The sequence below is a fragment of the Synchiropus splendidus genome, chromosome 11 (assembly GCF_027744825.2).
Source record: "Synchiropus splendidus isolate RoL2022-P1 chromosome 11, RoL_Sspl_1.0, whole genome shotgun sequence".
Lineage (NCBI taxonomy): Eukaryota > Metazoa > Chordata > Actinopteri > Syngnathiformes > Callionymidae > Synchiropus > Synchiropus splendidus.
Window position 1 is genome coordinate 16,028,346 of NC_071344.1, and position 20,884 is coordinate 16,049,229.

The 20,884-nt window shown below is 41.0% G+C and overlaps 2 protein-coding genes across 5 annotated transcripts in view; both read left to right on the forward strand.

Moving 5' to 3' along the window:
* The first annotated feature begins 332 nt into the window (after positions 1–332).
* On the forward strand, positions 333–6,873 carry cxcl14 (chemokine (C-X-C motif) ligand 14). The gene is made up of 4 exons (XM_053879489.1): positions 333–561; positions 1,753–1,858; positions 5,035–5,148; positions 5,723–6,873. The coding sequence occupies exons 1-4, from the start codon at positions 498–500 to the stop codon at positions 5,736–5,738; spliced, it is 300 nt and encodes a 99-aa protein (XP_053735464.1). The 5' UTR covers positions 333–497; the 3' UTR covers positions 5,739–6,873.
* An 864-nt stretch (positions 6,874–7,737) lies between these two features.
* The window catches only part of fam13b (family with sequence similarity 13 member B), a 36,018-nt gene continuing 22,871 nt past the window's right edge, over positions 7,738–20,884 (forward strand). For 2 of the 4 annotated variants that reach the window (XM_053878285.1, XM_053878286.1), the window contains exons 1-4: positions 7,738–7,966; positions 16,688–16,839; positions 18,274–18,483; positions 20,508–20,720. In XM_053878285.1, the coding sequence (XP_053734260.1) occupies positions 18,318–18,483; positions 20,508–20,720 (379 nt within the window). In that variant the 5' untranslated portion in view covers positions 7,738–7,966; positions 16,688–16,839; positions 18,274–18,317. The remainder of the gene's footprint in view (positions 7,967–16,687; positions 16,840–18,273; positions 18,484–20,507; positions 20,721–20,884) is intronic. The other 2 variants (XM_053878287.1, XM_053878288.1) reach the window with 2 other exon arrangements.

Consider the following 20,884-nt stretch of genomic DNA (forward strand, 5'->3'; position numbering starts at 1 on the left):
AACTAGTGAGTAAGCAGAGATAATGGAATGAACCAGTATTAGAAGATGTGTGAGTCATTTGTTACGCAACACACCCAGAGAGTGAGGAGAGTTTGGGAGGTGCAACTTTGAGATATCTTCTATACAACGATGATATGGATCCCGACCAAACAGGCTCAGCTGATGTGTGTATATAACAGTTTCTCCTCTTCCTCCTCCTCCTTCCATGCGCTCAACTTCTCCCTCGCAGTCCACAAGTGTTTTGATTCGCTGTCTGGCTGTGAATATTAATGATGCGCGGTCAGAAAGAGCTGCAGCTCTCCTCTCTTTCTCTCCTCAGTGAGCCGAGCGACTGAGGCTTCATCCAGACCATTTGGTTGCACAATCTGAAAAGCAGCCTCCTCCGACTGACTGGATACCACTGCTCCTCCGAACTTTGCTTGCTTTTGAGGGGCATTTGACGAGCTCTGATTCCAACCTGCTGGGAGGACTCTTTTTTATAAAAAAAAAAAAAAAAGATGCAGCGGGGAGCAGCAGTGCTACTTTTGCTGGTGCTGGCGTTCTATGTGCTGAGCGCAGAAGGTAAATTCACTTACTTTGTTGTGGTTTTTTGAGACACTAAACGCTATAAAGACTATATAAACACTACATTTATGTGTTTATATTCATTAAAAAATACAAAAATGCTTTGGATTATTGCTTCAAAAAGTCGGCATGTAATGATTTAGTTAATAATCTCTGCTTTTGATGATTAAAAAGGCATTTATTAGTTAAACTTATTAAAATAATATTTTATATATTATTTCCAAAACATCAGATATCATCTATTTGAGTCTGGAGTCCATTGTTTTGCAAAATCAATTTTCAAGTTTTCTCGTTCATTGAATCTTGCGCCTTCTTCAAGAGAGACATTTCTCCAGACCGTGTACGACGGATGTAAGAAGGATGTAAAAATCTCGCCCTGTTTTACGGCTCTTTGTGGTCCAGTGTGTCTGCGTGTGCCTCAGCGACAGATTAAGTGTGAGCCGGTCAGATGGGTTGATGGATGACAGGAACCTTGAACCATCCAGGTCGCCCCCTCGCCGGACAAATGAGCTGCAGAATGGTGTCAGACATGAAAAAGTCATTTTCAGGAAGAGGATTTTCTGAATCTACTGAATAGATTTTAGTACTCACACTGCTGTTTCTGATCATCTGCAGTTTGTTTTCTTCGGGAAAAGGATCATGTGACCAGAAAGCGACCAATCAGAGGAGATATATGTTTGATAATCTCGTGTGAATGTTTTTTTTTCAAGGGCATCTGCGCTTTTGGGAAAAACGTAATGATGCATCAATGAGTAGTTAAAACGGACTCTGAAATATAGATGTATGTATTTTAAAATATCTGCCATTCTTACATTGTATTATTATTATTATTATTATTATTATTAATAGTAGTAGTTGTAGTAGTGGTGGTGGTGGCAATTGTTGAAATTTATTTATTATAATAATGTTGGGGTTTTTTTCTCTGCATTTTTTTGGAACTTAAATCTAAATTCTATTTTTCAATTGTTTTGACCACTTTTTTTTCTTTTTATACATCACCATTTGCTGTCTGCAGCCCTTTATTATTATTATTTAATTCATTATCACGTGTGACTTTCTTTAACTTTATTTAATTGTAGTACTTTGCGCCTTTTTTTTGTTTTTATATTGACCATTAGTTAAGTTAAAAAGACCCGATTGATCCAGATTCATTTGAGGTTGAAATTCATCTACTTGTGTCGTCGACAGCCTACAAGTGCCGATGCACCAGGAAGGGTCCCAAGATCAGGTACAAGGACGTCCAGAAGCTGGAGATCAAACCCAAACACCCGTTCTGTCAGGAGAAGATGATTTTGTGAGTCAAATCCTTCATGAATATTTGTTCACTCTGTTCTTTGGTGTGTCAATGGAGATTTCAAGGACATTTTTTTCTGACTCAGTTTTGCCACCAACATTAACCAGTGAGCCAAGATGATTGAAGTCAATCATCGGGTCTGTTGAAAATAAACACACTGTGACAGAATTCATTGCTGGTTCTTGAGATGACCACATTGAAACGCAGCCAAGTTTGGAGCTGTATTTACAAATCAGGTTTGTGAATTCACTAGTATTTGCCTCTTGACTGAGTCTGGCATTGACCCCAGTCCGGACTTATTTTCTACTGAAGAGATTCTGTTCTTTTTCTGGCTCAACACAGTGTGTGTCAACAAAGCAACAGTTGCTGAGTCAACCGAGTGTGTTCTCATCTCAGGCTTCATCTGATGCGTTTGCTCGTGTTACTGCCATGTTTTAAAGCTTTTCTCTTCATTTGGTTTCGGGTCCGAATGGTGGCCCTGGACCTTTCAAATTCACCTGCACACAGACAACAACTAACATCAAGTGGAAACGTGTTCAGGAGTCGTATGCCTTTGTGTGACAACCTTTCCAGGGTGTCCCTCAGTGGTAGCGACACCCATATAAGCAAACACGACATCTAGTGGCCAATGCTGGAATTACAACAGTCGTTCGTTCTCTGTTGCAATAATGAATCGGGTCCTTCCCTGATTTTGGGGAAATCTTTTCTGGGCGGTATTTTCATGTCAGACCAGAACTAGTCACTAATCTTTCAAAAAATAAGACTTTTGGGGAGTGGGCTGTGATTCTAGGTATGAGGTTCTGAACATCTTTAATTGGTCAATTTTACTAACATGGAATATAACATTAATATTATATAATATTCTTTAATATCTTTAAGAATTAAAGAATATTAAAAATAAAAAAGTGTTTTAGGCTCCACTTAGGCTCCAGGCAAAAACTATTACCGTTGGTTATTCACCTATTTTGTTTGATTGCTTTGTTCAATTTCATTTATTTATCGGCGCTCGATTGAAAGCATTTTAGACAGTCAAGCTTGAAATGTGTTTTATTGACGTGACCTCTGCTGCCGCCTGCCGTCGACCCGAAGTAGTGTACAGTAACTTTTATTTACAAACAAAAACACAAATATTAATCTAAACCTAACCGAAGGTCTCAACCTAAAAGAAGGAGTGATATAAATTACTGATTTATGACCATTTAAGACTTAAATAAAGTCTGAATATGGAGTACTGTTCTGTCGAGGGGTGTAAAGTTCAGCTGATAGGCGAACACAGGCTGCCTCAGATGTCCTTGACATTAATGCCCAGACCAGTGGTGTGAGTCAGAGAAGTGTGTTTGATGCTGTGATATCCCTCAGGTTTCCCAGCGAGTCAGAGCAGGAGGTTCTATTTGCATGTGACAGAGCCACCACCCGCTGCTGCTTGGGGAAAAATGAGTCTCTGCGGCTCCGGAAAGCCTCCAAAAGCAAGAGAGAGGTTGCGTCTTTGTTTCAGCTGTTTGCCTTCCAGCTCACTGTTTGGCATTCAGTAATGATACTACTCAGCACACGTAGTGGGGAGGGGGTGAAACCCTCCCCCCATTCTCCCAAAAAAGAGGGCATTACCGCCAAATTTGTTTTATTATATAACCATGCTCTTGTTTTCATGTGCTCCACGTTATTTCTGCAGCATTTTAACAGTCTGCTGTCATGTTCTCACTGTAGTCACATGACTGCAGAAGTGTTGAATGATGCGCTTTCCAGCTGCTTTTCATCTGTCATGTGAACTTCATCCTGCAGCTGTTCCTGTCTGTTCAATAGTCCAGCAAATATCTTCAACCCCACTCAATACAGACCTGTCACCCCTAATAGTTCACAGCTAAGGACAAGAACGTTTCACATTCATCTTCATCATTAATGCAAGAAGTGCGTTTGATGGTTGGGTAACAAACACACCACGTATGTTGATGTAGCCTATAGAGTGTAAACAAGCAGGGATGACCTTTGAACTTTACTAGTCAGCATTAGCCATACTGTTTCATTTGTGTAGTCAGTGGCACTGCCTCCGCTGTTTCATGCTTCAATTGATTCTTTTTAAAAACGTATTTGTCTGTTTTGTTATCATTTAACATTTATTCAGAGTCACGTAAAAACGGAGCTATAGTGTCTCAGCTATATATATATATATATATATATATATATATATATATATATATATATATATATATATGTATATATATATACATATATATATATATAACAAATAAACAGATCACAATTTATAAGTGGAATATGAAGCAAAATCTTTGGCCCGGGATCTGAAACAGATCCTTTGGATTGTTTTCAGATACAAACACATTTTCAAGCCGTGACACACACACAAACACACACGAAGCCCATAATCGTTTTAGACACTGAATGCGTCCTTTCTTGGTGAGAGTCAATTCTTTTCTTCTCGCGTCCCCTCATTGAACATTCATGCTTGTTTCGGGGCAGAGGGTCTCTCTGGCATCCCGGCTGTTTTTCCCACATTGCTCTTGTTTGGCCTGAATACGCCACATGCAGGCAGACTTTCTCCCGCTGCTGCCCAGAGACTCGGTGGCAGACAGAATCGAGGGATTCTGGTGGTTCAGATGTCGCGTTTTTCAGTGGCAGCAGCATAATATTGCTCCACTGCAGCGTGGAAATCTTATTGCGGCTCTGTGTGGAGGAAACTAAAAGCGAAAACATGTCTTCACGGTTACAGCAGCAGTTGTTTTACATCTATCCACCCGTCGCCGTTGGCTGTTGCCATGCTTTATGGGGCCTGTGTATGAGGCTGGTTTTTACGTGAATATAAATGACATTATGCTGCGGGCCATTCATCACCCTGAGAGGCACGAAAAGAGCTGAGCTACAAGGATTTGAAATGATTTCAAAATCATTGACTGAGGTGTTGCCATTAACATCAGGCATCTGTCTCAGACTCAGAGAAGACCTGTTGCAGCGGCGAAAAGAAAATGTATTTGCAATCTGGTTCAGGAACATCTCACGACTTTCCAGAGACTTAGATCGAAGGATACCATCAGAGTTCTGCTCAAGCTTTATTGGAAGTTGGTGCTTCAACACACAAAAATGTGTTTAAACAAACGCAAATGCTTAATAATGCTTAAGATTTTATTTTGATGTTTTATTTTATTTCATTTTTTGTCTCTCAGTGTGACGATGGAGAATGTTTCACGGTTCAAAGGACAAGAGTACTGTCTTCATCCTAAACTCCAGAGCACCAAGAACCTGGTCAAATGGTTCCGGATCTGGAAAGACAAGCACAGGTAACGTCAACAGAAACAACAAAGGAAAGTTACACAGGGCATCTTCAAGGTTTCAGATGGCAGTGAACACATCGGCCATGGTTGCTGGACAGAGAAGGGGTGGAAGGTCTAGTCCAGGAGCCAGGAGGGATCCTGGTCTAGGAGTAGGGATCCTGTTCACGAGTGAGGGAAGGATGGAGCATCAGAGGAATAACTGCAATAGACCTAAGACTCTGTTCCTACTCTCCCCTATAGTCACAAGCTTTTGGTCACAACTTAAAGATCAGGATTGCAGATATGCGCTGTGCTGTGAAAGACTCAAGAGTAGAACCACTCTTCCTCTATGTTGAGAGAAGCCAGTTTGCCTCTGGTGAGAAATTAACTCTGTAATGTCCAACTGGGAGGAGGCCCTGGTTCAGACCCATGTTAGTCAGTTGGTTGGTGTGGGAGCCTGTGGTAGACCCGGATCTCTTTGTGCTGGCTGCTGCCCCCGTGACCCAACTTTTAAACCAAGAGTACAGCAAGCAAAACGGGTGCGTCTATATTCTGTCTCAATACAGGTGGTCATAATGTTCCGGTGATGTCTCCTCTGCAGGGTCTACGAGGCCTAACTCTTCAGCTTCACCACAAGAGGAGAGAAAATCGACAAATTTTCACCACCAGGACTGTTTTCTGTGAAGCACAATATGTCATCTGCAAACAAGCTCTTCTGCATTGTTCCTCCACATCCATCCAACTGTCTCACGTATCAAGCCACATTGCTTCGCAACAAGTGAACTTGCTTTTGAGAGATGAAGAGTGGAGGTGAAGGAGAAAAGAGTCTCAGACTGAGGCTGGTCAGTGAGACGGCGTGTTGGATTTTTCTGAATCAACTCCACTTTTTAAAATGTTGTGCCATTCTGTGTATCATTCCGTTGATGAGCAAATATGGATGACGTGCACTCTCATGGCACTGCTGCAAAAAAAACAAGTCTTTCATTCTGTTTTCTCATTTTACAACGTGTGTTTCTATGAGACCATCTGTGTTCTCTCATGGCTTGAATCCTGAGCCTCTTCTCGGACATCATCGCGAGACTCATGACTTTGCGGTCAGCCTTTCGCTCGATCCCAAGACTATCTCGACGTCATTGCGGACGGACCACATGCGCCGCTTTACTTCCATGATTTCACCCTTAGTGTATCTCAACTTGGTCCGTACAACTTTAAAGACATGACTCTTCCCCCCGCTAAAGTAGCTTTTGTAGTTTCTCAGTCATGACTATAATGTTGCGACTGGAGGAAGGCACTATTTTTTCCTGATTAAAATAGATAAAGCTCTAGTTTCAGTCAACTAAAAACTAAAATTATGTCCAGGATTTATTCATACGTCATAAATATATGTAGTCCTACGAATTTCTGGGATTAAAAAAAACATTTTGTAATGATGTTAATTATACTCCTCACTAGTTCACCTGGATTCAACTCTCATCCATTTAACTCCATCTCCATCACTTTTGATGAATGTGCGTTACTTTTGTTTTATATATGCAGATATACATGTATAAATATATCAAGAGCATTTTGTAAATGGAACACACTTGCCTATATACTGTAGAGAGTCAATCCACGTGTAGAGTCATGTATATTGTATTACTGCAGTATGGTTATTTTGATATTTAAATCTTGGGTTGGTAACAGATTTTTGTAAACACACCAATGTACATTCCACTCTATGTGAAACAGCAGAAACATGAAATAAAGTGTCTATAGAGCAGTGTGTGCTTCTTCATTGGATCTGATGTGTTTCATTGACACTATGACACCAGTACTTTAAAGTAAATGACGACCAATTGATGGGTTTACAATGTACTACTACGACCAGTACTAATATTACAACTAATTCTACTTCTGCCTTTATTACTACTAACTCTGCTTTTGTAACTACAGCTTCATCTACCACTACCACTGACTACTACTACCACTACAATGAATCGGAGAACAACTATTACCGCCACTTCTTCTTTTACTACTACTACTGCCACTACTTCAAGTGCTGCTACCATTAGTAGTACAACTTAGTAACGCAACAACTACTTCACTACTATTTCTGCTTCTACTTGAAGTACAAGTACTACACGTACTATAAATGCAACTACTCCTACTCCTTTAGGACAAAAATACTTTTACTACAAGTACTGCGATTACTGTTACTACTACTATTACTTCAACAGGACCTAATGATGGCCTACGATGTCATTACTCAAAGTATACACTAGATGGCGGTATAAATCTACATCTGTATTTTGCAACATTTAACCACAAGTGCAAAAATATATTGTGCCGTATAATGAATTACTTTCATATGGGATTTGATATTGTTTATTATTAATCCATTTACGGCGATAAATGATCATTCCAGGGTTTCAGATGAGAAGATACACAGCACTCTGTCCGTTGTTGTGTAAAACGCCATCTGATCGGATGAAGATATTTTAGATGTTTTTTTTTAGTCCATGAATTTAGTTCTTAACTGTAGCCATGCGGGTATTGTGAGGCGTGTCTCGTACATGTCTGTACCAGGAAAGGCGGGGTCAGTATTTGGCATCTGTCTCTCCCAGCGATGTGACTGAAGGAAGGAGGCGGGGTCACTATTTGGCAGGTTCGTCCCTTCGCTAAGCAACGACCTGCAAACGGGCATCCGAGCAAAGAGAGAAAATACACATCGCTGCAGAACTATAAACGCACGCCTGCCATGTTCTCCACACTCTCCCTGCAGTTCCACGTCTGATCTCGTCGAGCTATCGCCTACAAGGACATCGGCTGCAGAAAACGAGCCGGAAACCGTGTTTGTTTTGACCTGGTAAGGAAGCTGCTGATTAGCTGAGCTGGCTAAGCTAACGGAGTCGCTCTGCTTTTGTCTTGTCATTTCCTTGGATACGCTTCGCTCCCGTTTGCTTTCGCTGTGTTCAAACTAATTTGTACAGCTACTATCGTCCTAGACTGACTCGCGAGGTTTTGCCGTTTGTAGTTGTCTGTATATTTTTGGAAGCTAACGGCTAACGGTTAGCAGCTGTAGGAGGGTCGTCTCATCACATCTGTAGCTCCTGCGCAGAAACAAGCGCTACAAAAAGTCAGTCTTCCTCGCCAAATATCTCATTTTAACTGGTCAAAACTCCTAAAATTATTCATTTAAATGTCATTGGTCATGTTGGTCTTTTTCTTTTTGACATTTTATTTGAATTTCACGACTATATATGTCGAAAGTATTAGATCGATAAACGATTATTTGTTGTTGTGTTCCTTTTGTATTTATGTCCTGTGTTGTTGCCAGTTGAAGCCAGTAGTTCTAACTGTAGATCCGATAGAAAGTGGTCACGGACGCCTTCTTGTGCTGGAATGTTCTGGTACAGCCGCCTCTGCTCTCGGTTTGACCCTGAGATCTTCAAGGCTGCTGTCTGCTGCTGGTTTAAACGTCTTTTCAAAGTTGAAAATCCAGACTGCTGGCTCTGATTTTGATCGATTTTGATCGACTTTGTTCATTACCACAACGTTACACTTAGCTGCCTTCGATAACAGGGAACTGATGCTTGAACACTCAATGTGTTTCCATTCAGAACCATCACCGTCAAAATGGATTGCGTTTCTGATCATTGCAGCAAAGTTCCACGCATTATTAGGTTTCCTTTATTCCTCAATTTGATGAGTCACTGCAGCAACAGTAAAAGACATTAATAACACAAACCATCAGCATAAACTGAAACACAAAGCTTGCATACCGAAACATATTAAACATTACTAAAAAGATGAATTATTGCCATAAAATACAGACATTAGCCAAGTAAATATGATAAACAAACATGACAAAAATTATACATATAATACTGATCTGTTATAGTGAATGATGTGATCTGTATTTTTGCCCCTCTAGGGCTCAAGATGTTCCCAAACTGTTGGGTTTAAAAGGTGGTCCTTGTGGGCCTGGCTGTTATAACATGACCCGACCAGGGGTCTGTGCTCGATAAGAGCAGGTGATAGTCATCAGTGCACTTTGAACCGCTCACTAAAAATAGGTCAGTTTAGTCGGAAATACATGTTTAATCATTACTGTAAAAACATGGACTCCAGTATTGTTCATCAAAATATGTTTCTTTCCGTCTTTCTGCAATACTGACTGTCATCCCTGCTTCTCCCCACTCTGACTAAAATGTCTTGCATTTCTGTCATAAGTATACGCTTGTGTCCAATTATTTTCTTGTCCATAAAGTTGCTGCATCTGTTTATTGTTTAGCGTTTATATTTTGTGGTTGCAAATACTAGACAAACAAATATTCTCGTTGTCTCCTTGGCCCAGGAAATTCTTCCTTCAATAAATTGCCCAGACGCGGAAATGCTGAAGATGAAAAAAATGCTTTTTATAACATTCAGTTTTATTGAACATGTAAAGAGGATTGTGTTGCATCAAACATTGTATAAGCGCTTGAGCAAGTCACCTCTCGCAGTGCGCTGGGTTCGTGCACATGTTAACAAGGCCCCTCGCTTCTTATCCTGCCTTAAACTTTACAGATCCAGTAACTCAACACCTCAGGTTACTCAAAAAGCATCTTGCATAATTTCTCCCCATAGGTCAGCGAGGTCTAAGAGGTTAGCAAAACAGTTATGTAAACTAGGGTAAAGGTTTGCCTATGGATGAGCAGGATTGGAGGAAAGGTCATTCCTCCGGTGCTGATGTTGGAAAATTGCTTCCTTTGCAGTTTGCATGTCAGCTGATAGACCACACCGTTGTTTTATTACTAGTTAAATAACTGTTGCTCCATAACTACTGACCTGAAACGGGGGTTTGTTTTTACCTGGTCTACTATACTGTTTACTGAATCTCCCTCCAGTATTTAGTAGTGAGTTTGATGAAGTCAAAAGTCAATATACCAAAGTAAAGGTGTCATCACTGCTCAATGTGCACTATCTCACGTATGCACATATCAGAGCGATACAATAACTGAGCCACAGCGCTCCAGAGGTTTCCTGCAGTGTGAGAATGTTTGTTACTCAACATGACCTGTTGTTTTTGTACAGTGGATAATAAGCAATGGAAAATATGCCTGAAAACCTACCAGGAGCTGAAACAATGATTGTATCGCCCACATTTTAGCTGTGAGGTTTGCTAGTACTAATCCCTTGTTTCACTTTTTACTCTTTTTACTGCATGCATTTCGATTTAGTTTTTTCCGATTTTAGCACTACATCCAATTTTCTAAAGAAATCTGAATAACATTTGCTACCTGCAGGCCAGAGTAAGTTGTCCAAACAACCTGGCTTAAAAACCTGCTCCTCAGGGTGGACCTTCTTACACAGTGGTGGGGGGTATCCATTCTGATCAGACACCTGAAACTTTATCTCATTGCAACTGAGTTTTCACTTGGTGGATTTCTCCCAGTTTCTGCTGGATTCTCTTGTAAGTCAACTATAAGTAAGGCTAGGTAAATTGTGTAAAGGTGAAGCTGTGCACCCAGAAACGGAAACAATCTAAGGGTGCATTAGTCAGGTGACATGGTGCAAAGTCAATCCTGAAAAGTAGCTGGCTAGTAAAAATAAATTCCACCGGGCAAACCGATGCTTGTGTTTTTACGCCGCCAAGAAAACTTTGTGTCTTTACTGACTTGGGCTGCCTGCAGTGTGGGATTGTTGCTTCCTGTCCAGTTTGTTTAGGACTTTGTGGAGAGGCGCCATTCTAAATGGAACATGGTCCAAATCTCCTTCAAAGCCTGCTTTAAAGTCTGGCAGATATTCATTCGTCACATTCTGTCCCAGGCTGAAATGTGTGTTTCATGGATCTCAAAACACTTTTGTATCCTGTCATTGTGTGTTAATCTTGTGTGAATCTCTAAATGACTCGAAGACAAGTCAGAGCATGTTTGTTCTTTGCAAATGAGTGTATTTACTTTCGTTTCCTTTGTACGACTGAATAACTTTCTACAGCGGCCTTTGTTTTCATTGCGTCATGTGCAGTTTGCACACAAAATGTCACCACAAGTGCAATTTATTTTTCAGAAAATCAAATTTTAATGTTAAATGTCCGAGTGTGATCAATAATTTCCACTTGGACGACTTTTCAGTTCGACCAATGGTTAGTGATCTGACTGATTTGGGCCGTGACCTCAGTTGATCCTGTCTGGTTTCAACTTGGCACTGATTGTTGACGTTGATAGCTCTGTGAAGTCGCGTGGTTGTTTCGCACTGGCCTCAGTTGTTTCCCTGAGTGAGAACCACTGTTCACTCTGTAGATATCCTGCAGTCTTAAATGTCAAACACTTCAAAGATTCTATTCAATTATTGATGTTTTTTGGCATCAATATTTGATCAACGTTCAGGAAATTGGCTTGAATTCAGTACAAAACTCAACACAAGCTCATGAAACCCCTGGTACAATGGTCTATTCAGAATTGAATAGTTGTAGCTTTGATGAGTGATCCAGTTTTTTCCCCATCAAAATAAGTTCATAGCCGACGTTTGAGATCATTCTGAATAGGCTGTTTGAAACATCACCAGGTTCCATTGACAGAGACCAATGGCTGAATAAAAAATCTTTGAGGTTTGAGGCTTGCTGGGTTCTCACTGCTGCCATTCAAAGCATTGCAAAGCTAGTCTTCCCTCTTCTGTTTCGCCTGGTCACTTTATGTCAGCTTTATTTAGCGAGCATATTGTCGCAGCTGCTGCTTTTGCAATTCCTCTCTGACAGTAGCACAGATGGAGATGACAGGACCGGCCTGTGTTCTTCTCCGAAGTCACGCCACAAATTTGAAGAGCAAATTGTGATATTTATCCGCCGGCCCTGGACGTCTTCCTCCACAGTGTTCTCACTGTTTCTGTAAAAGAGCTGTCCCCTTCTAATAGGCTCCATTGATCTTAAGTTGCAGAAATGACTGAAGGATATCTATCGATCGTGGTCTGGAGTTGCTCTCTGTCGGGGAACTTCACGCACACGCAGATTTGGATCGATGATCATTCAATTAGATGCTGTTGTCTGTGACGGTGCAAAAGTGGAAGGCAGTGGCTGTAACCACTCAGCTGGCAGCTTTACTGCTTGTTGTTCATGCTTTTATGTGCTTCTGGAAAGGTTTATCGCATCATTTCGACATTCTAAATAAAAATAAAAAAAGGAAATTATTAGGCGTGTGTTAAACATACTGAGGACGAGGGACGTCTCTCACCGTCTGCTGTTTCATATCAGGCCACGTAGAGAGTTTTTCAATTATGTTTTGGATCCCAAAATTAACCAGGATTAATGCCGGACTGTGGGAGGCAGTGCCCTGGGAGAACCCACGCCTGCAGAGGGAGAACATGCTCGACAACGATTGACCTGGATTCTAGAGAGAATCCTTTGCTTTGTGTTACTGTTGCTTTACCACTGAAACAAATACACTGATACGAATTACGTTCACTTTTTGTTTGAGTTATTTAAATTAATTATCAGACATAACTGGTTTAGTTACGACTAGTTTATATTTCCCTTCATTTGTTTGCCTCGGTGACTTTAACACACAAATACACCAAAAATGTTCAGATGTGTGTGATGTCTCATTTAACTTTATTATATCAAGCAACACTGTGGCACTGTAAATTGCAGGGTGTTGTCCTTTTGTTGACCCATTTGTGGCTATTGGATGGAACCTAATCCTCTCTCGCAGCTGCCAGACTCGCTTGACAATAATCTGTAGTCTGAAGTAAAAAAGCATTAATCTGTATTAAACAGTCAGTTCAATCCGAGACCCGTCTGGAACACGGAGGGGTGTTGAGCTCTGGGATGCCGAAGCAGCAAATTCTATGTAAATGCATCTTCTCTGCTTCTCCCACACGTGTAAACAGAGGCGCGCTTGTGTTTCTGCAGCGTCATCGTCCCTCAGGCCTGAAAACAATGTGTCTTTTCTTCTGAAGATTTCTCTGACATTTTCGCTCTCTATCTAACCCACTGGAGAGATGGTGACATCATGCAGGGCTGAACAGAGCTGATATTTACTGACGCTCACACACATCATCTTTTATTTTTTTATTATTTCTATTGTTGGTTTGCATTTTCCGTACTTTGACAGATTTGATTTTTGTTTATTTCCTTGCGGGTTATCTTCTTATTGTCTTATAATGGCTACCATTTGCCTTTGTTTTCATTTCTTCCTCTTGTGTTCTCGTTATTGCTTATTTTACGGTCTCATATTTCATTGTCTTGTCATTTTTATAGTCTATATTTTTCAGATTTCTATTTTACCTCTTCCTTTCGTTGATGTTATTTGCGATTATTTTACTGTTTCTCCTGGTTCTTTATGTGTTGAGTCACAGTATTTTATTTTTTTTTACAAGGTCTTCTTTCAGTTCATTTTATCCCCTTCAACTTCAGTGTTAAATATTATGAGTGACAAACTACCGATATATAAGACCGGAATGTTGTCATGTTTCACAAAAGATATTTATTCGCATTAAAAATGTCGCTTCAATTTCTGATTTCCTCTAAAGCTCCCTGGACTGGATTCTAAGGCTGTCATACACACATCCACCACCATAACCAGTCAAAAGCATTTTGTCGTGTTATTTGTTCCAGCAGATGGTTATCATCTGTCACATGTCCTGTTGTTGATCAGTGAGATTATCATCTGTGTGTCTGTATGATTATGAACCTGCTGGTTCAGATTCATGAGAAGAATACACTCAAGGAAGGACAGGCGATTCCACTGTAAAAGATGGGTCATTTTTTAAATCGTGACGTCAACGTCTTGAAAATGATTTTATGTTTCAGTCCACACAGTCATGTTTAAGTGTAATGTTTAGTAGTAATGCTGTTGTTATTGCAGTAGTCATAAATATTGCGGCACATTATTACTCCCTTAATACCTGCTACTCAAGGTCCCTTGATAAATGCTGTCATATGCCCTATTCCGACGACCTGTTTTCCTCAGGGGTGAAGTAAGAATGACCAGACATTTTAGTTCAGTTAAAACGTGCCAGAGACTTTGACCTTTACCAGCAGAGTCTGAGAAAATTGTACCTGGTAATATTAATCCAATGTGACTAGACCAGCAAATTCTGGGTGAACCAAGACAAACGGCACTGTTCATGAATGCCAGTGTGACTGCTCTGTTTAGTAACCCAGGTGCACAGTTTAGTCTGTGTTCCTGTTTCTTTATAAGTTTTAAGAAACCTATAATTGTCCGATCAAATTTCTGTCTCAGAAACCTGCTTTCTTGATGGCTGTTCCTCGCAGTCTAATGTTTGAATCTAAGAAGAATATTGCCGTTCTGTCCTGTTGATGTTATTCTTCACCAATTTTCCAAATTCTGCCGACAATAGCTCACTATATGGCAGCACCTTAGATGGTTCAGCCACATTTATTGTCTATATTATGTGTTGTTATTTTCGTTTGTTTTTCAGCAGAACTTTGACTAATTATCAACCCTGTCAAATATGTTTGTTACATCATCGTTTCTGTCTGGAGTGCTGTTGGACAATAAAGGTTTTTGTGGGGTTGTTCATTCACGTCAAGGTCAATGGAGCATAATTATGCGGAGTGTAACAACTCACCATTAACGTACCTTATGTCTCGTGATTTGGCAAATACCAAATTGAAATAGTGAAGAACAGAGTGACAGAATAACCAGATCTGCGATGCTAAACTCGTCCTCGTACCTTTTGTCAGTCCCCTCACTTCCATTACCAGCTCTGTCTGAAAGGCTTATCTGGTTTTCCCTCTCTGCATTCCAACTCCATCATCTCTTTCTTCACCCTTTCAACCTGGACTTTCTCGGCTTCCCTCCGAACAATTGAGCCATTGTTGGTGTCTGAGGTTCGGAAGGAGGCCGTCAGGACATTTCAGGTCAGTTATGGGCGATGTAGTGGAGTGTTGAACAGAATTACCTTGTGGTGTGATTCACTTTAAAACTCTCTCACCGGAGGAACTGACAAAGGCATTCGTTCACAACTTGGAAAAGTGTCCGGCCAATTATCAGCTGCATAGTCTGCTCAGTTATTTTCTGCCACCATTTTGAGGAAACCTTGGGCGGAAAAAGCTGCATGAATTAAGTCTCCTCCTTTGTTGTGCTGAAGTTTATTTTGGCACAAGTAAGTTGTCACTTCTGTTTGGTGATGTGTTATGCCCCAGGTGGCATTGTCACTTCATTTATTTGAAGTTGTGTCTAATCTTTTCAAATGATAGTCGTATGAGCCAATAGTAATGCAATAGCTTCTCATCAGTGTGAACTGCTCTGCACAGTTGTTTGTGAGTCATGAGAGGTCAGACAGCAAGTTTGTCGATCGACTTTTAATACCAAGCCAGCAGGTCCCTGCAGTAGCAGAAATGGAGACACTTAAATGTTCTCCTCAATATTTAACTTGAGTGTTGCGAGCTGCTCCGTCTGTTGAGGTGATGCAGAGAGCCTAAGTAGGTCATATGGCTTGTGTTGAGTCAGCGTGGCTAGGACGGGAATGAAGGGAGGAGAAGGATGGAGGACAGAGAAACGTTCTGAAAGCATCAGCAGAACTGGACTCGATCGACGGGTTTGTTTGTTAATACTCGTGTTGCAACATGTCTCATTAATGCTTGTTATGCAAATGTTTCTCACGAATGCAGCTGCGGAGGACTGTGTCAGACGTGTTTTTATGTGATCTGAAACACATACTGTTGGATTCATGTTGTCACCCCACCTTGGATGTTTGAGCGCAAAATGTTTGTGTCACTCGAATAGGGAGCTTTTGTCCTCAGTGTTTTTGCCTTCAAGCCATGTGACACTTGCTGCTATTATCATACCTGCCATACCCACTGTCTTAAATATGGTTAATAATAACAAATAGGTCAGTTGTTTGTGGACAAATTCAGCTTGAATATGCTGCAGAAAGAGCGGAAAACAAAAGCTGGATTAATGCTCTCCAGTCCCTTGTAAACAACAACATTGGCTCGGAATTCTTATTAGCTTTCCCAAAAGACTGAGAGAAACTTGAGAGCTGCTGCTGTTGGCTTGAATTGGTTTTGGATGTATTTTCAAGACTTAATATCTTTTTTTTCATCTTGTATATCTCAACATTTTTTGTTGAATGTTCTTCATAACGTCTACCTTGTATCACTTAGCAGTGATCCACAGCTTGCATTGCTTTTGTTTTGTGTGTTTGCTTGGAGAGTGTTTTACGTTGCTACCTGACTAGTTAGGTCATGGTTCAGTTTGATCTGTATCCTGAAGCATTCCTAACTTTGTTTTCAGCCAGAAAATGTGGACTATCTATTGCCATTGAGAGTTCTGAAAACTACTTCACTTTCTATATATGAAGGATTTGTGATGAAATATATCTATGTGGAAAAAAAGTCAATTTTGATTTTTGTGTTTAACATTCCCTGTTTTTATTTATTAGTATCTAGTAATAAGCTTATAGAGTCCTCGCATCACACATTTGATTGTGCTGAACTATATGCAATATATTGGAGACGCTCAGTGATGGATTGATATTACATAACAAGTTTTTTCTCTCTGTTCCTTGTCTCCTTACATCTGTCTCCTCCTTTCTCATCTTTCCACCACCTTCTTCTTTCTGTCCTTTGCTGGTTTCTCAGTGAAGTTAAGGGGAATCCTGCAAGAGGGATTAGCGGTCCGTCAATGAGGAACTACCGGCTCATCTTCTGCCACAACCTGAAGCAGCCATAGATGGTTCACTGGTTCACTGGTCAGAGGAGGAGAGGCTAGGACATACTTTCACTGCTACACGGTAAGAGACATTACGACCCTCCAGGTGGCTGATGTGGTGTCATCATCTGTTAAAAGTTTATGGTGTATAAAGAGCCTCCTTGTAAAGCACAGTTTTACAGGCAGAAGGTAACGTTTTATTTTATCAAAGGTCACTGAGGTCGTTCCTCTGCTTAATCTGAGTCAAAAAGTTGGATTGTGGCGTATCGCTTTTGATTTCTTGGTGTGTATCATTTGTTAATGTCAGAAGAACATCAGCTCCCAACATTGCTAATTTGTATAATAGTAATTTTCAAATTGTTTATTTTTATACGTGACAGTTTACTATGTACGCAACATTTCTGCACTAACAATCTATTCAATCTGGCCTCAAAAGCATGAATGTATTGTTAAAATGTTTACGTTTTCCTAACAAATGTGTTGCAGCGTGATGGGTGCTGCGCCTCGGCTGCCTGTTTATCATTTTTCACACTCCAACAGTGATGCAACAGAGTCACTTTAAAAAGGCTGCAAGTAAATAGTTGACTTTCTAAAATAGGCTGTCAGGGATGAATGACCTTGGGATGGGCGTTTGAGCTGAGTACCGGCGAGTATTTACTGCGGACGACTGGAACATTCTTTGAGGTCGCACCCTTCTTTTGTTCCATCAGCCCTGAATGACACTTGGATACTAATTGAACTTGTTTTGCTCAGGAACACCTGATTCTTGCTCAACAATTAGAAGCATCATCGACATGTGCTTGTTTTTTTAACACCACTAATTGTTGAAAGTCATCTCTGTTGTTGTGTTAAGTCAAAGTCCAGAACATTCTAATGCAGGAATTCACCATTAAAAAAAGCTTCGACAGATGCCACACCCCTCCCCGTCAGTATTTCTTCCACGGCTTGTTCAAAGTAGTATTTAAAGCCTTATTTCTTCTGTGCAGCCTTGCAGTATCAGTGCTGTTGTTCTTCCATCCATTTGCTTTTTCTTTGGAAATTTATAGTTGTTTGTTTAGGATTGTTCAGTGTATATTTATGTAAGTGAAATCACTGCCCTCCATTAGACGGCTAATGCTGACTCATTGTCAGTGTGAGCAATGATAAATCATCTATTTGGTTTGTTCTTTCTTGCTCTCTTGGCGTTCATTTCAAAACGTCAGTCATTCCTCGTATAACTCATTATCGGTGTGAAAATGCACTTTCTGTTTGTACTGTCTTCTTCCTGCTTCACTGATGACTTGAAGGACCTGCTGCGAATACCTTCTCTGTCCCATGACCTGTCTCCTCCCACTCCCCCTTGTGATGACGTGTTTGTTTGACACTCGTGGTCAGTTGTTTGTGACCAGTGAAGGATGAAAGGACTTGGTTCACCTGGCTCTCGATTGCTGTCTCAGGGTTCCCTTTTCCTTTGGAGTAATGGTGTGTCATCGTTCGCTGTATTGTGTATTCTAACTTACCTGTCTGTTCTCTGAAGACGTGCGCTCTAGGCGGGGTTGTGGTGAGGAGGAGGAGGTGGCCATGAGGAAAAGCGGCCCTCCGTTGCCAGGGAACGAAGGCGAGAGCTCGCCCAGCACCACGCGGGTATTTGGCGTCCCTTTAGAGGAAGTGTCACGCACGCACACGGTGGGCGGCTATGAGGTTCCAGAACTGGTGAAGCACATTGTCGACTACATCGAGGAGCACGGTGAGTGATGTTTTAGTTACCAGGTTTCGCTTGTCCAGCCCTTATGCTCTGGTGCAACTTATTTATAATATCAAAATAATCATTTGTTTCTTAATGTTATTTCACACTGGCGGAAGGAATAAACAATCCATACGTCCGTAATGCGCCCTGATAATCTTGAGTCTGTCCCACTGCTGAGTGACTCGGATCTTGCGTGATCACATCAGAATGAATGCCAAAATTTTATGTTCCATGTCATGTCTGGAGCAATGATTTCCACCAACGTGGTGTTACCGCTTCATGCAACGCAAAATCTGACTTATATATGCTGTTTTTGACTTCATGATGTGCATTTATAGTGTGAAAAAATGGTAATTTAGTCACTTAAAGGATAATGGATATATGGTCATCTTATAAGTCTCCAACACCTTCTGTGTCTCATTTGAAATACAAAATGCTTCACATTTCTGCTCATCTTAATGCAAGTTATCATTTCTACTAGAAGATGTTTGATACACAATTTTACCCTTTAGTTTTTATTAGTCAACTTCAGGTGTGCTTGAATTTCAATCGAGGCTATTTTATCATTGCTTATTTTGCTTTCATCTGAATGAACCTTTGTGGGGGCTTTCTCTCTGTATTCCCTCATTTTTGTGGTCTATTTATCATTTTCTACACACGTCTGGTCACTGGTGTTTACCTGTCATGGCTTAACTTGGATTTAAGAAGAAAAGACTTGTCAACCACTAAAGTTCGAGATTCACTGAACCCTCTGTCAGACGTTTCCACGGTCCACTTCCTCCTCCGTTACATAACAGCTTGTTCAGCCTGAGCTCCACTCACAAGAACAGACGGCATTGACTGATGAGAGCGACTGACTGATGTCCCGGCCCCGGGCACTGGTCGTATTCCCCCTCTGGAACATTTCTGTTCAAGCCTCGCAGAGCAGGAATTCAGGTCTTATGTAATTTTTGTTGTAAGAGTGTGGTGATGGTTCCAACTTCACCCTTAGATCTGTGTTCATCCAAAGGAAAGCAATACAGAATGTGACAGCGGAGTGGCTTGTGAATTTGGACTAAGCATCAATTGCACTCTCTTGAACTTGTGTTACCAGGCTTTGCCAGAACTCTAAGTTCCTTCAAACATTAGGAAACATGGTTTCTGATAAAGTCAGCTCACGAGGGAGAAGGAGGGAATAAATAAGAAAACAAAGCATCAGCATTTTAGTGACACCACTTCTCCTGTTGCCGACTTTCAATTGTTGCGAAATTAGTGTTGGGTTTTTCCAAGCTGATGAGGGTAAAGTCTGAGGACAAGATGAAGACCTGCTATCAGTAACTATAGGTCTTGCTCAGCGGTGCTCGAACAGTCTCTGATGTTTGCTGAACCTGTAGTTAAAAATGGACAGATTTCATCGGTTGCAATAATGCCCTTTACACCTGTATGATTTGTTTGTGCTTTCATTTTTATCAGAAAAATGAAGTCCTTAAAATTGAGATTTTGAGGAAAATATTGAGTTATTGTGGTCTTCTCATGGGTTTTACCCAAACTGAAGTCCTGATATGTTCAGTTGAAATGAATTTTAGCAGTTCATTTGGCAATGAATGACTTTGCTCTTTGTTTATGAAATATTCACTGCTCGCAAAACGTGTTATTTTGACAACCTTTTAGCGGCAGCTGACTGGTGAGGCAGGTTGGCTGTTCTCATCCCCTGCAGGGTGACTGGAACCACAAATGTTTAGGTCATTTTCTTGTGGCCATTTCAGGCCTCCACTGCGGTGGCATCCAGATATTGGCTGAATTGACGACTATGATGTCTTTTCTATTGTGCAGCTCTGCACTTCAAATGCTGTTTTTGTATTGTCATTATTACTTCAGCCCTTGAGAATTTCACTTGATGTCAATTACTCGGGAGGATTCACAGGATACATTTCAAGTATAGATATATATCTACGTTTAGATTCCCCCATGTCAAGTTGATGTTGAAAGAGTTGCTGTTGTTTGTTTGTTTGTTGTGGGATTTAAATCAGTATATGTCTTCTCAGGACATCTGGACTTGGAAGGACTCTTCCTGGTAAATGGCAACGCAGAGCGAGTGGATTGGCTCCGCCAGCAGTACGACAGCGGCGAGGAAGTGGAGCTGGAGAAGGTAGCGGACCTGGCGTCTGCTGTCAGCTTGCTTCGACTCTTCCTGCAGGAGCTCCCGGAACCGGTGATCCCGAGGGCCATGCAGGGACACATCCTTCAGCTACACCAAGGTGTGTGTGGCCAGAAAGCGCTAGAATATTCTAACCACGTGTTTCATTTAGATTTGGACGTTAACAGCTGCGCCGGAATTATCCCCGTAGTTCACTCCATATTTAATCTGAGAGATATTTGCCAGGTCATTACGTCAGTGTAGTTCAGAAATCAAGTGATGAGT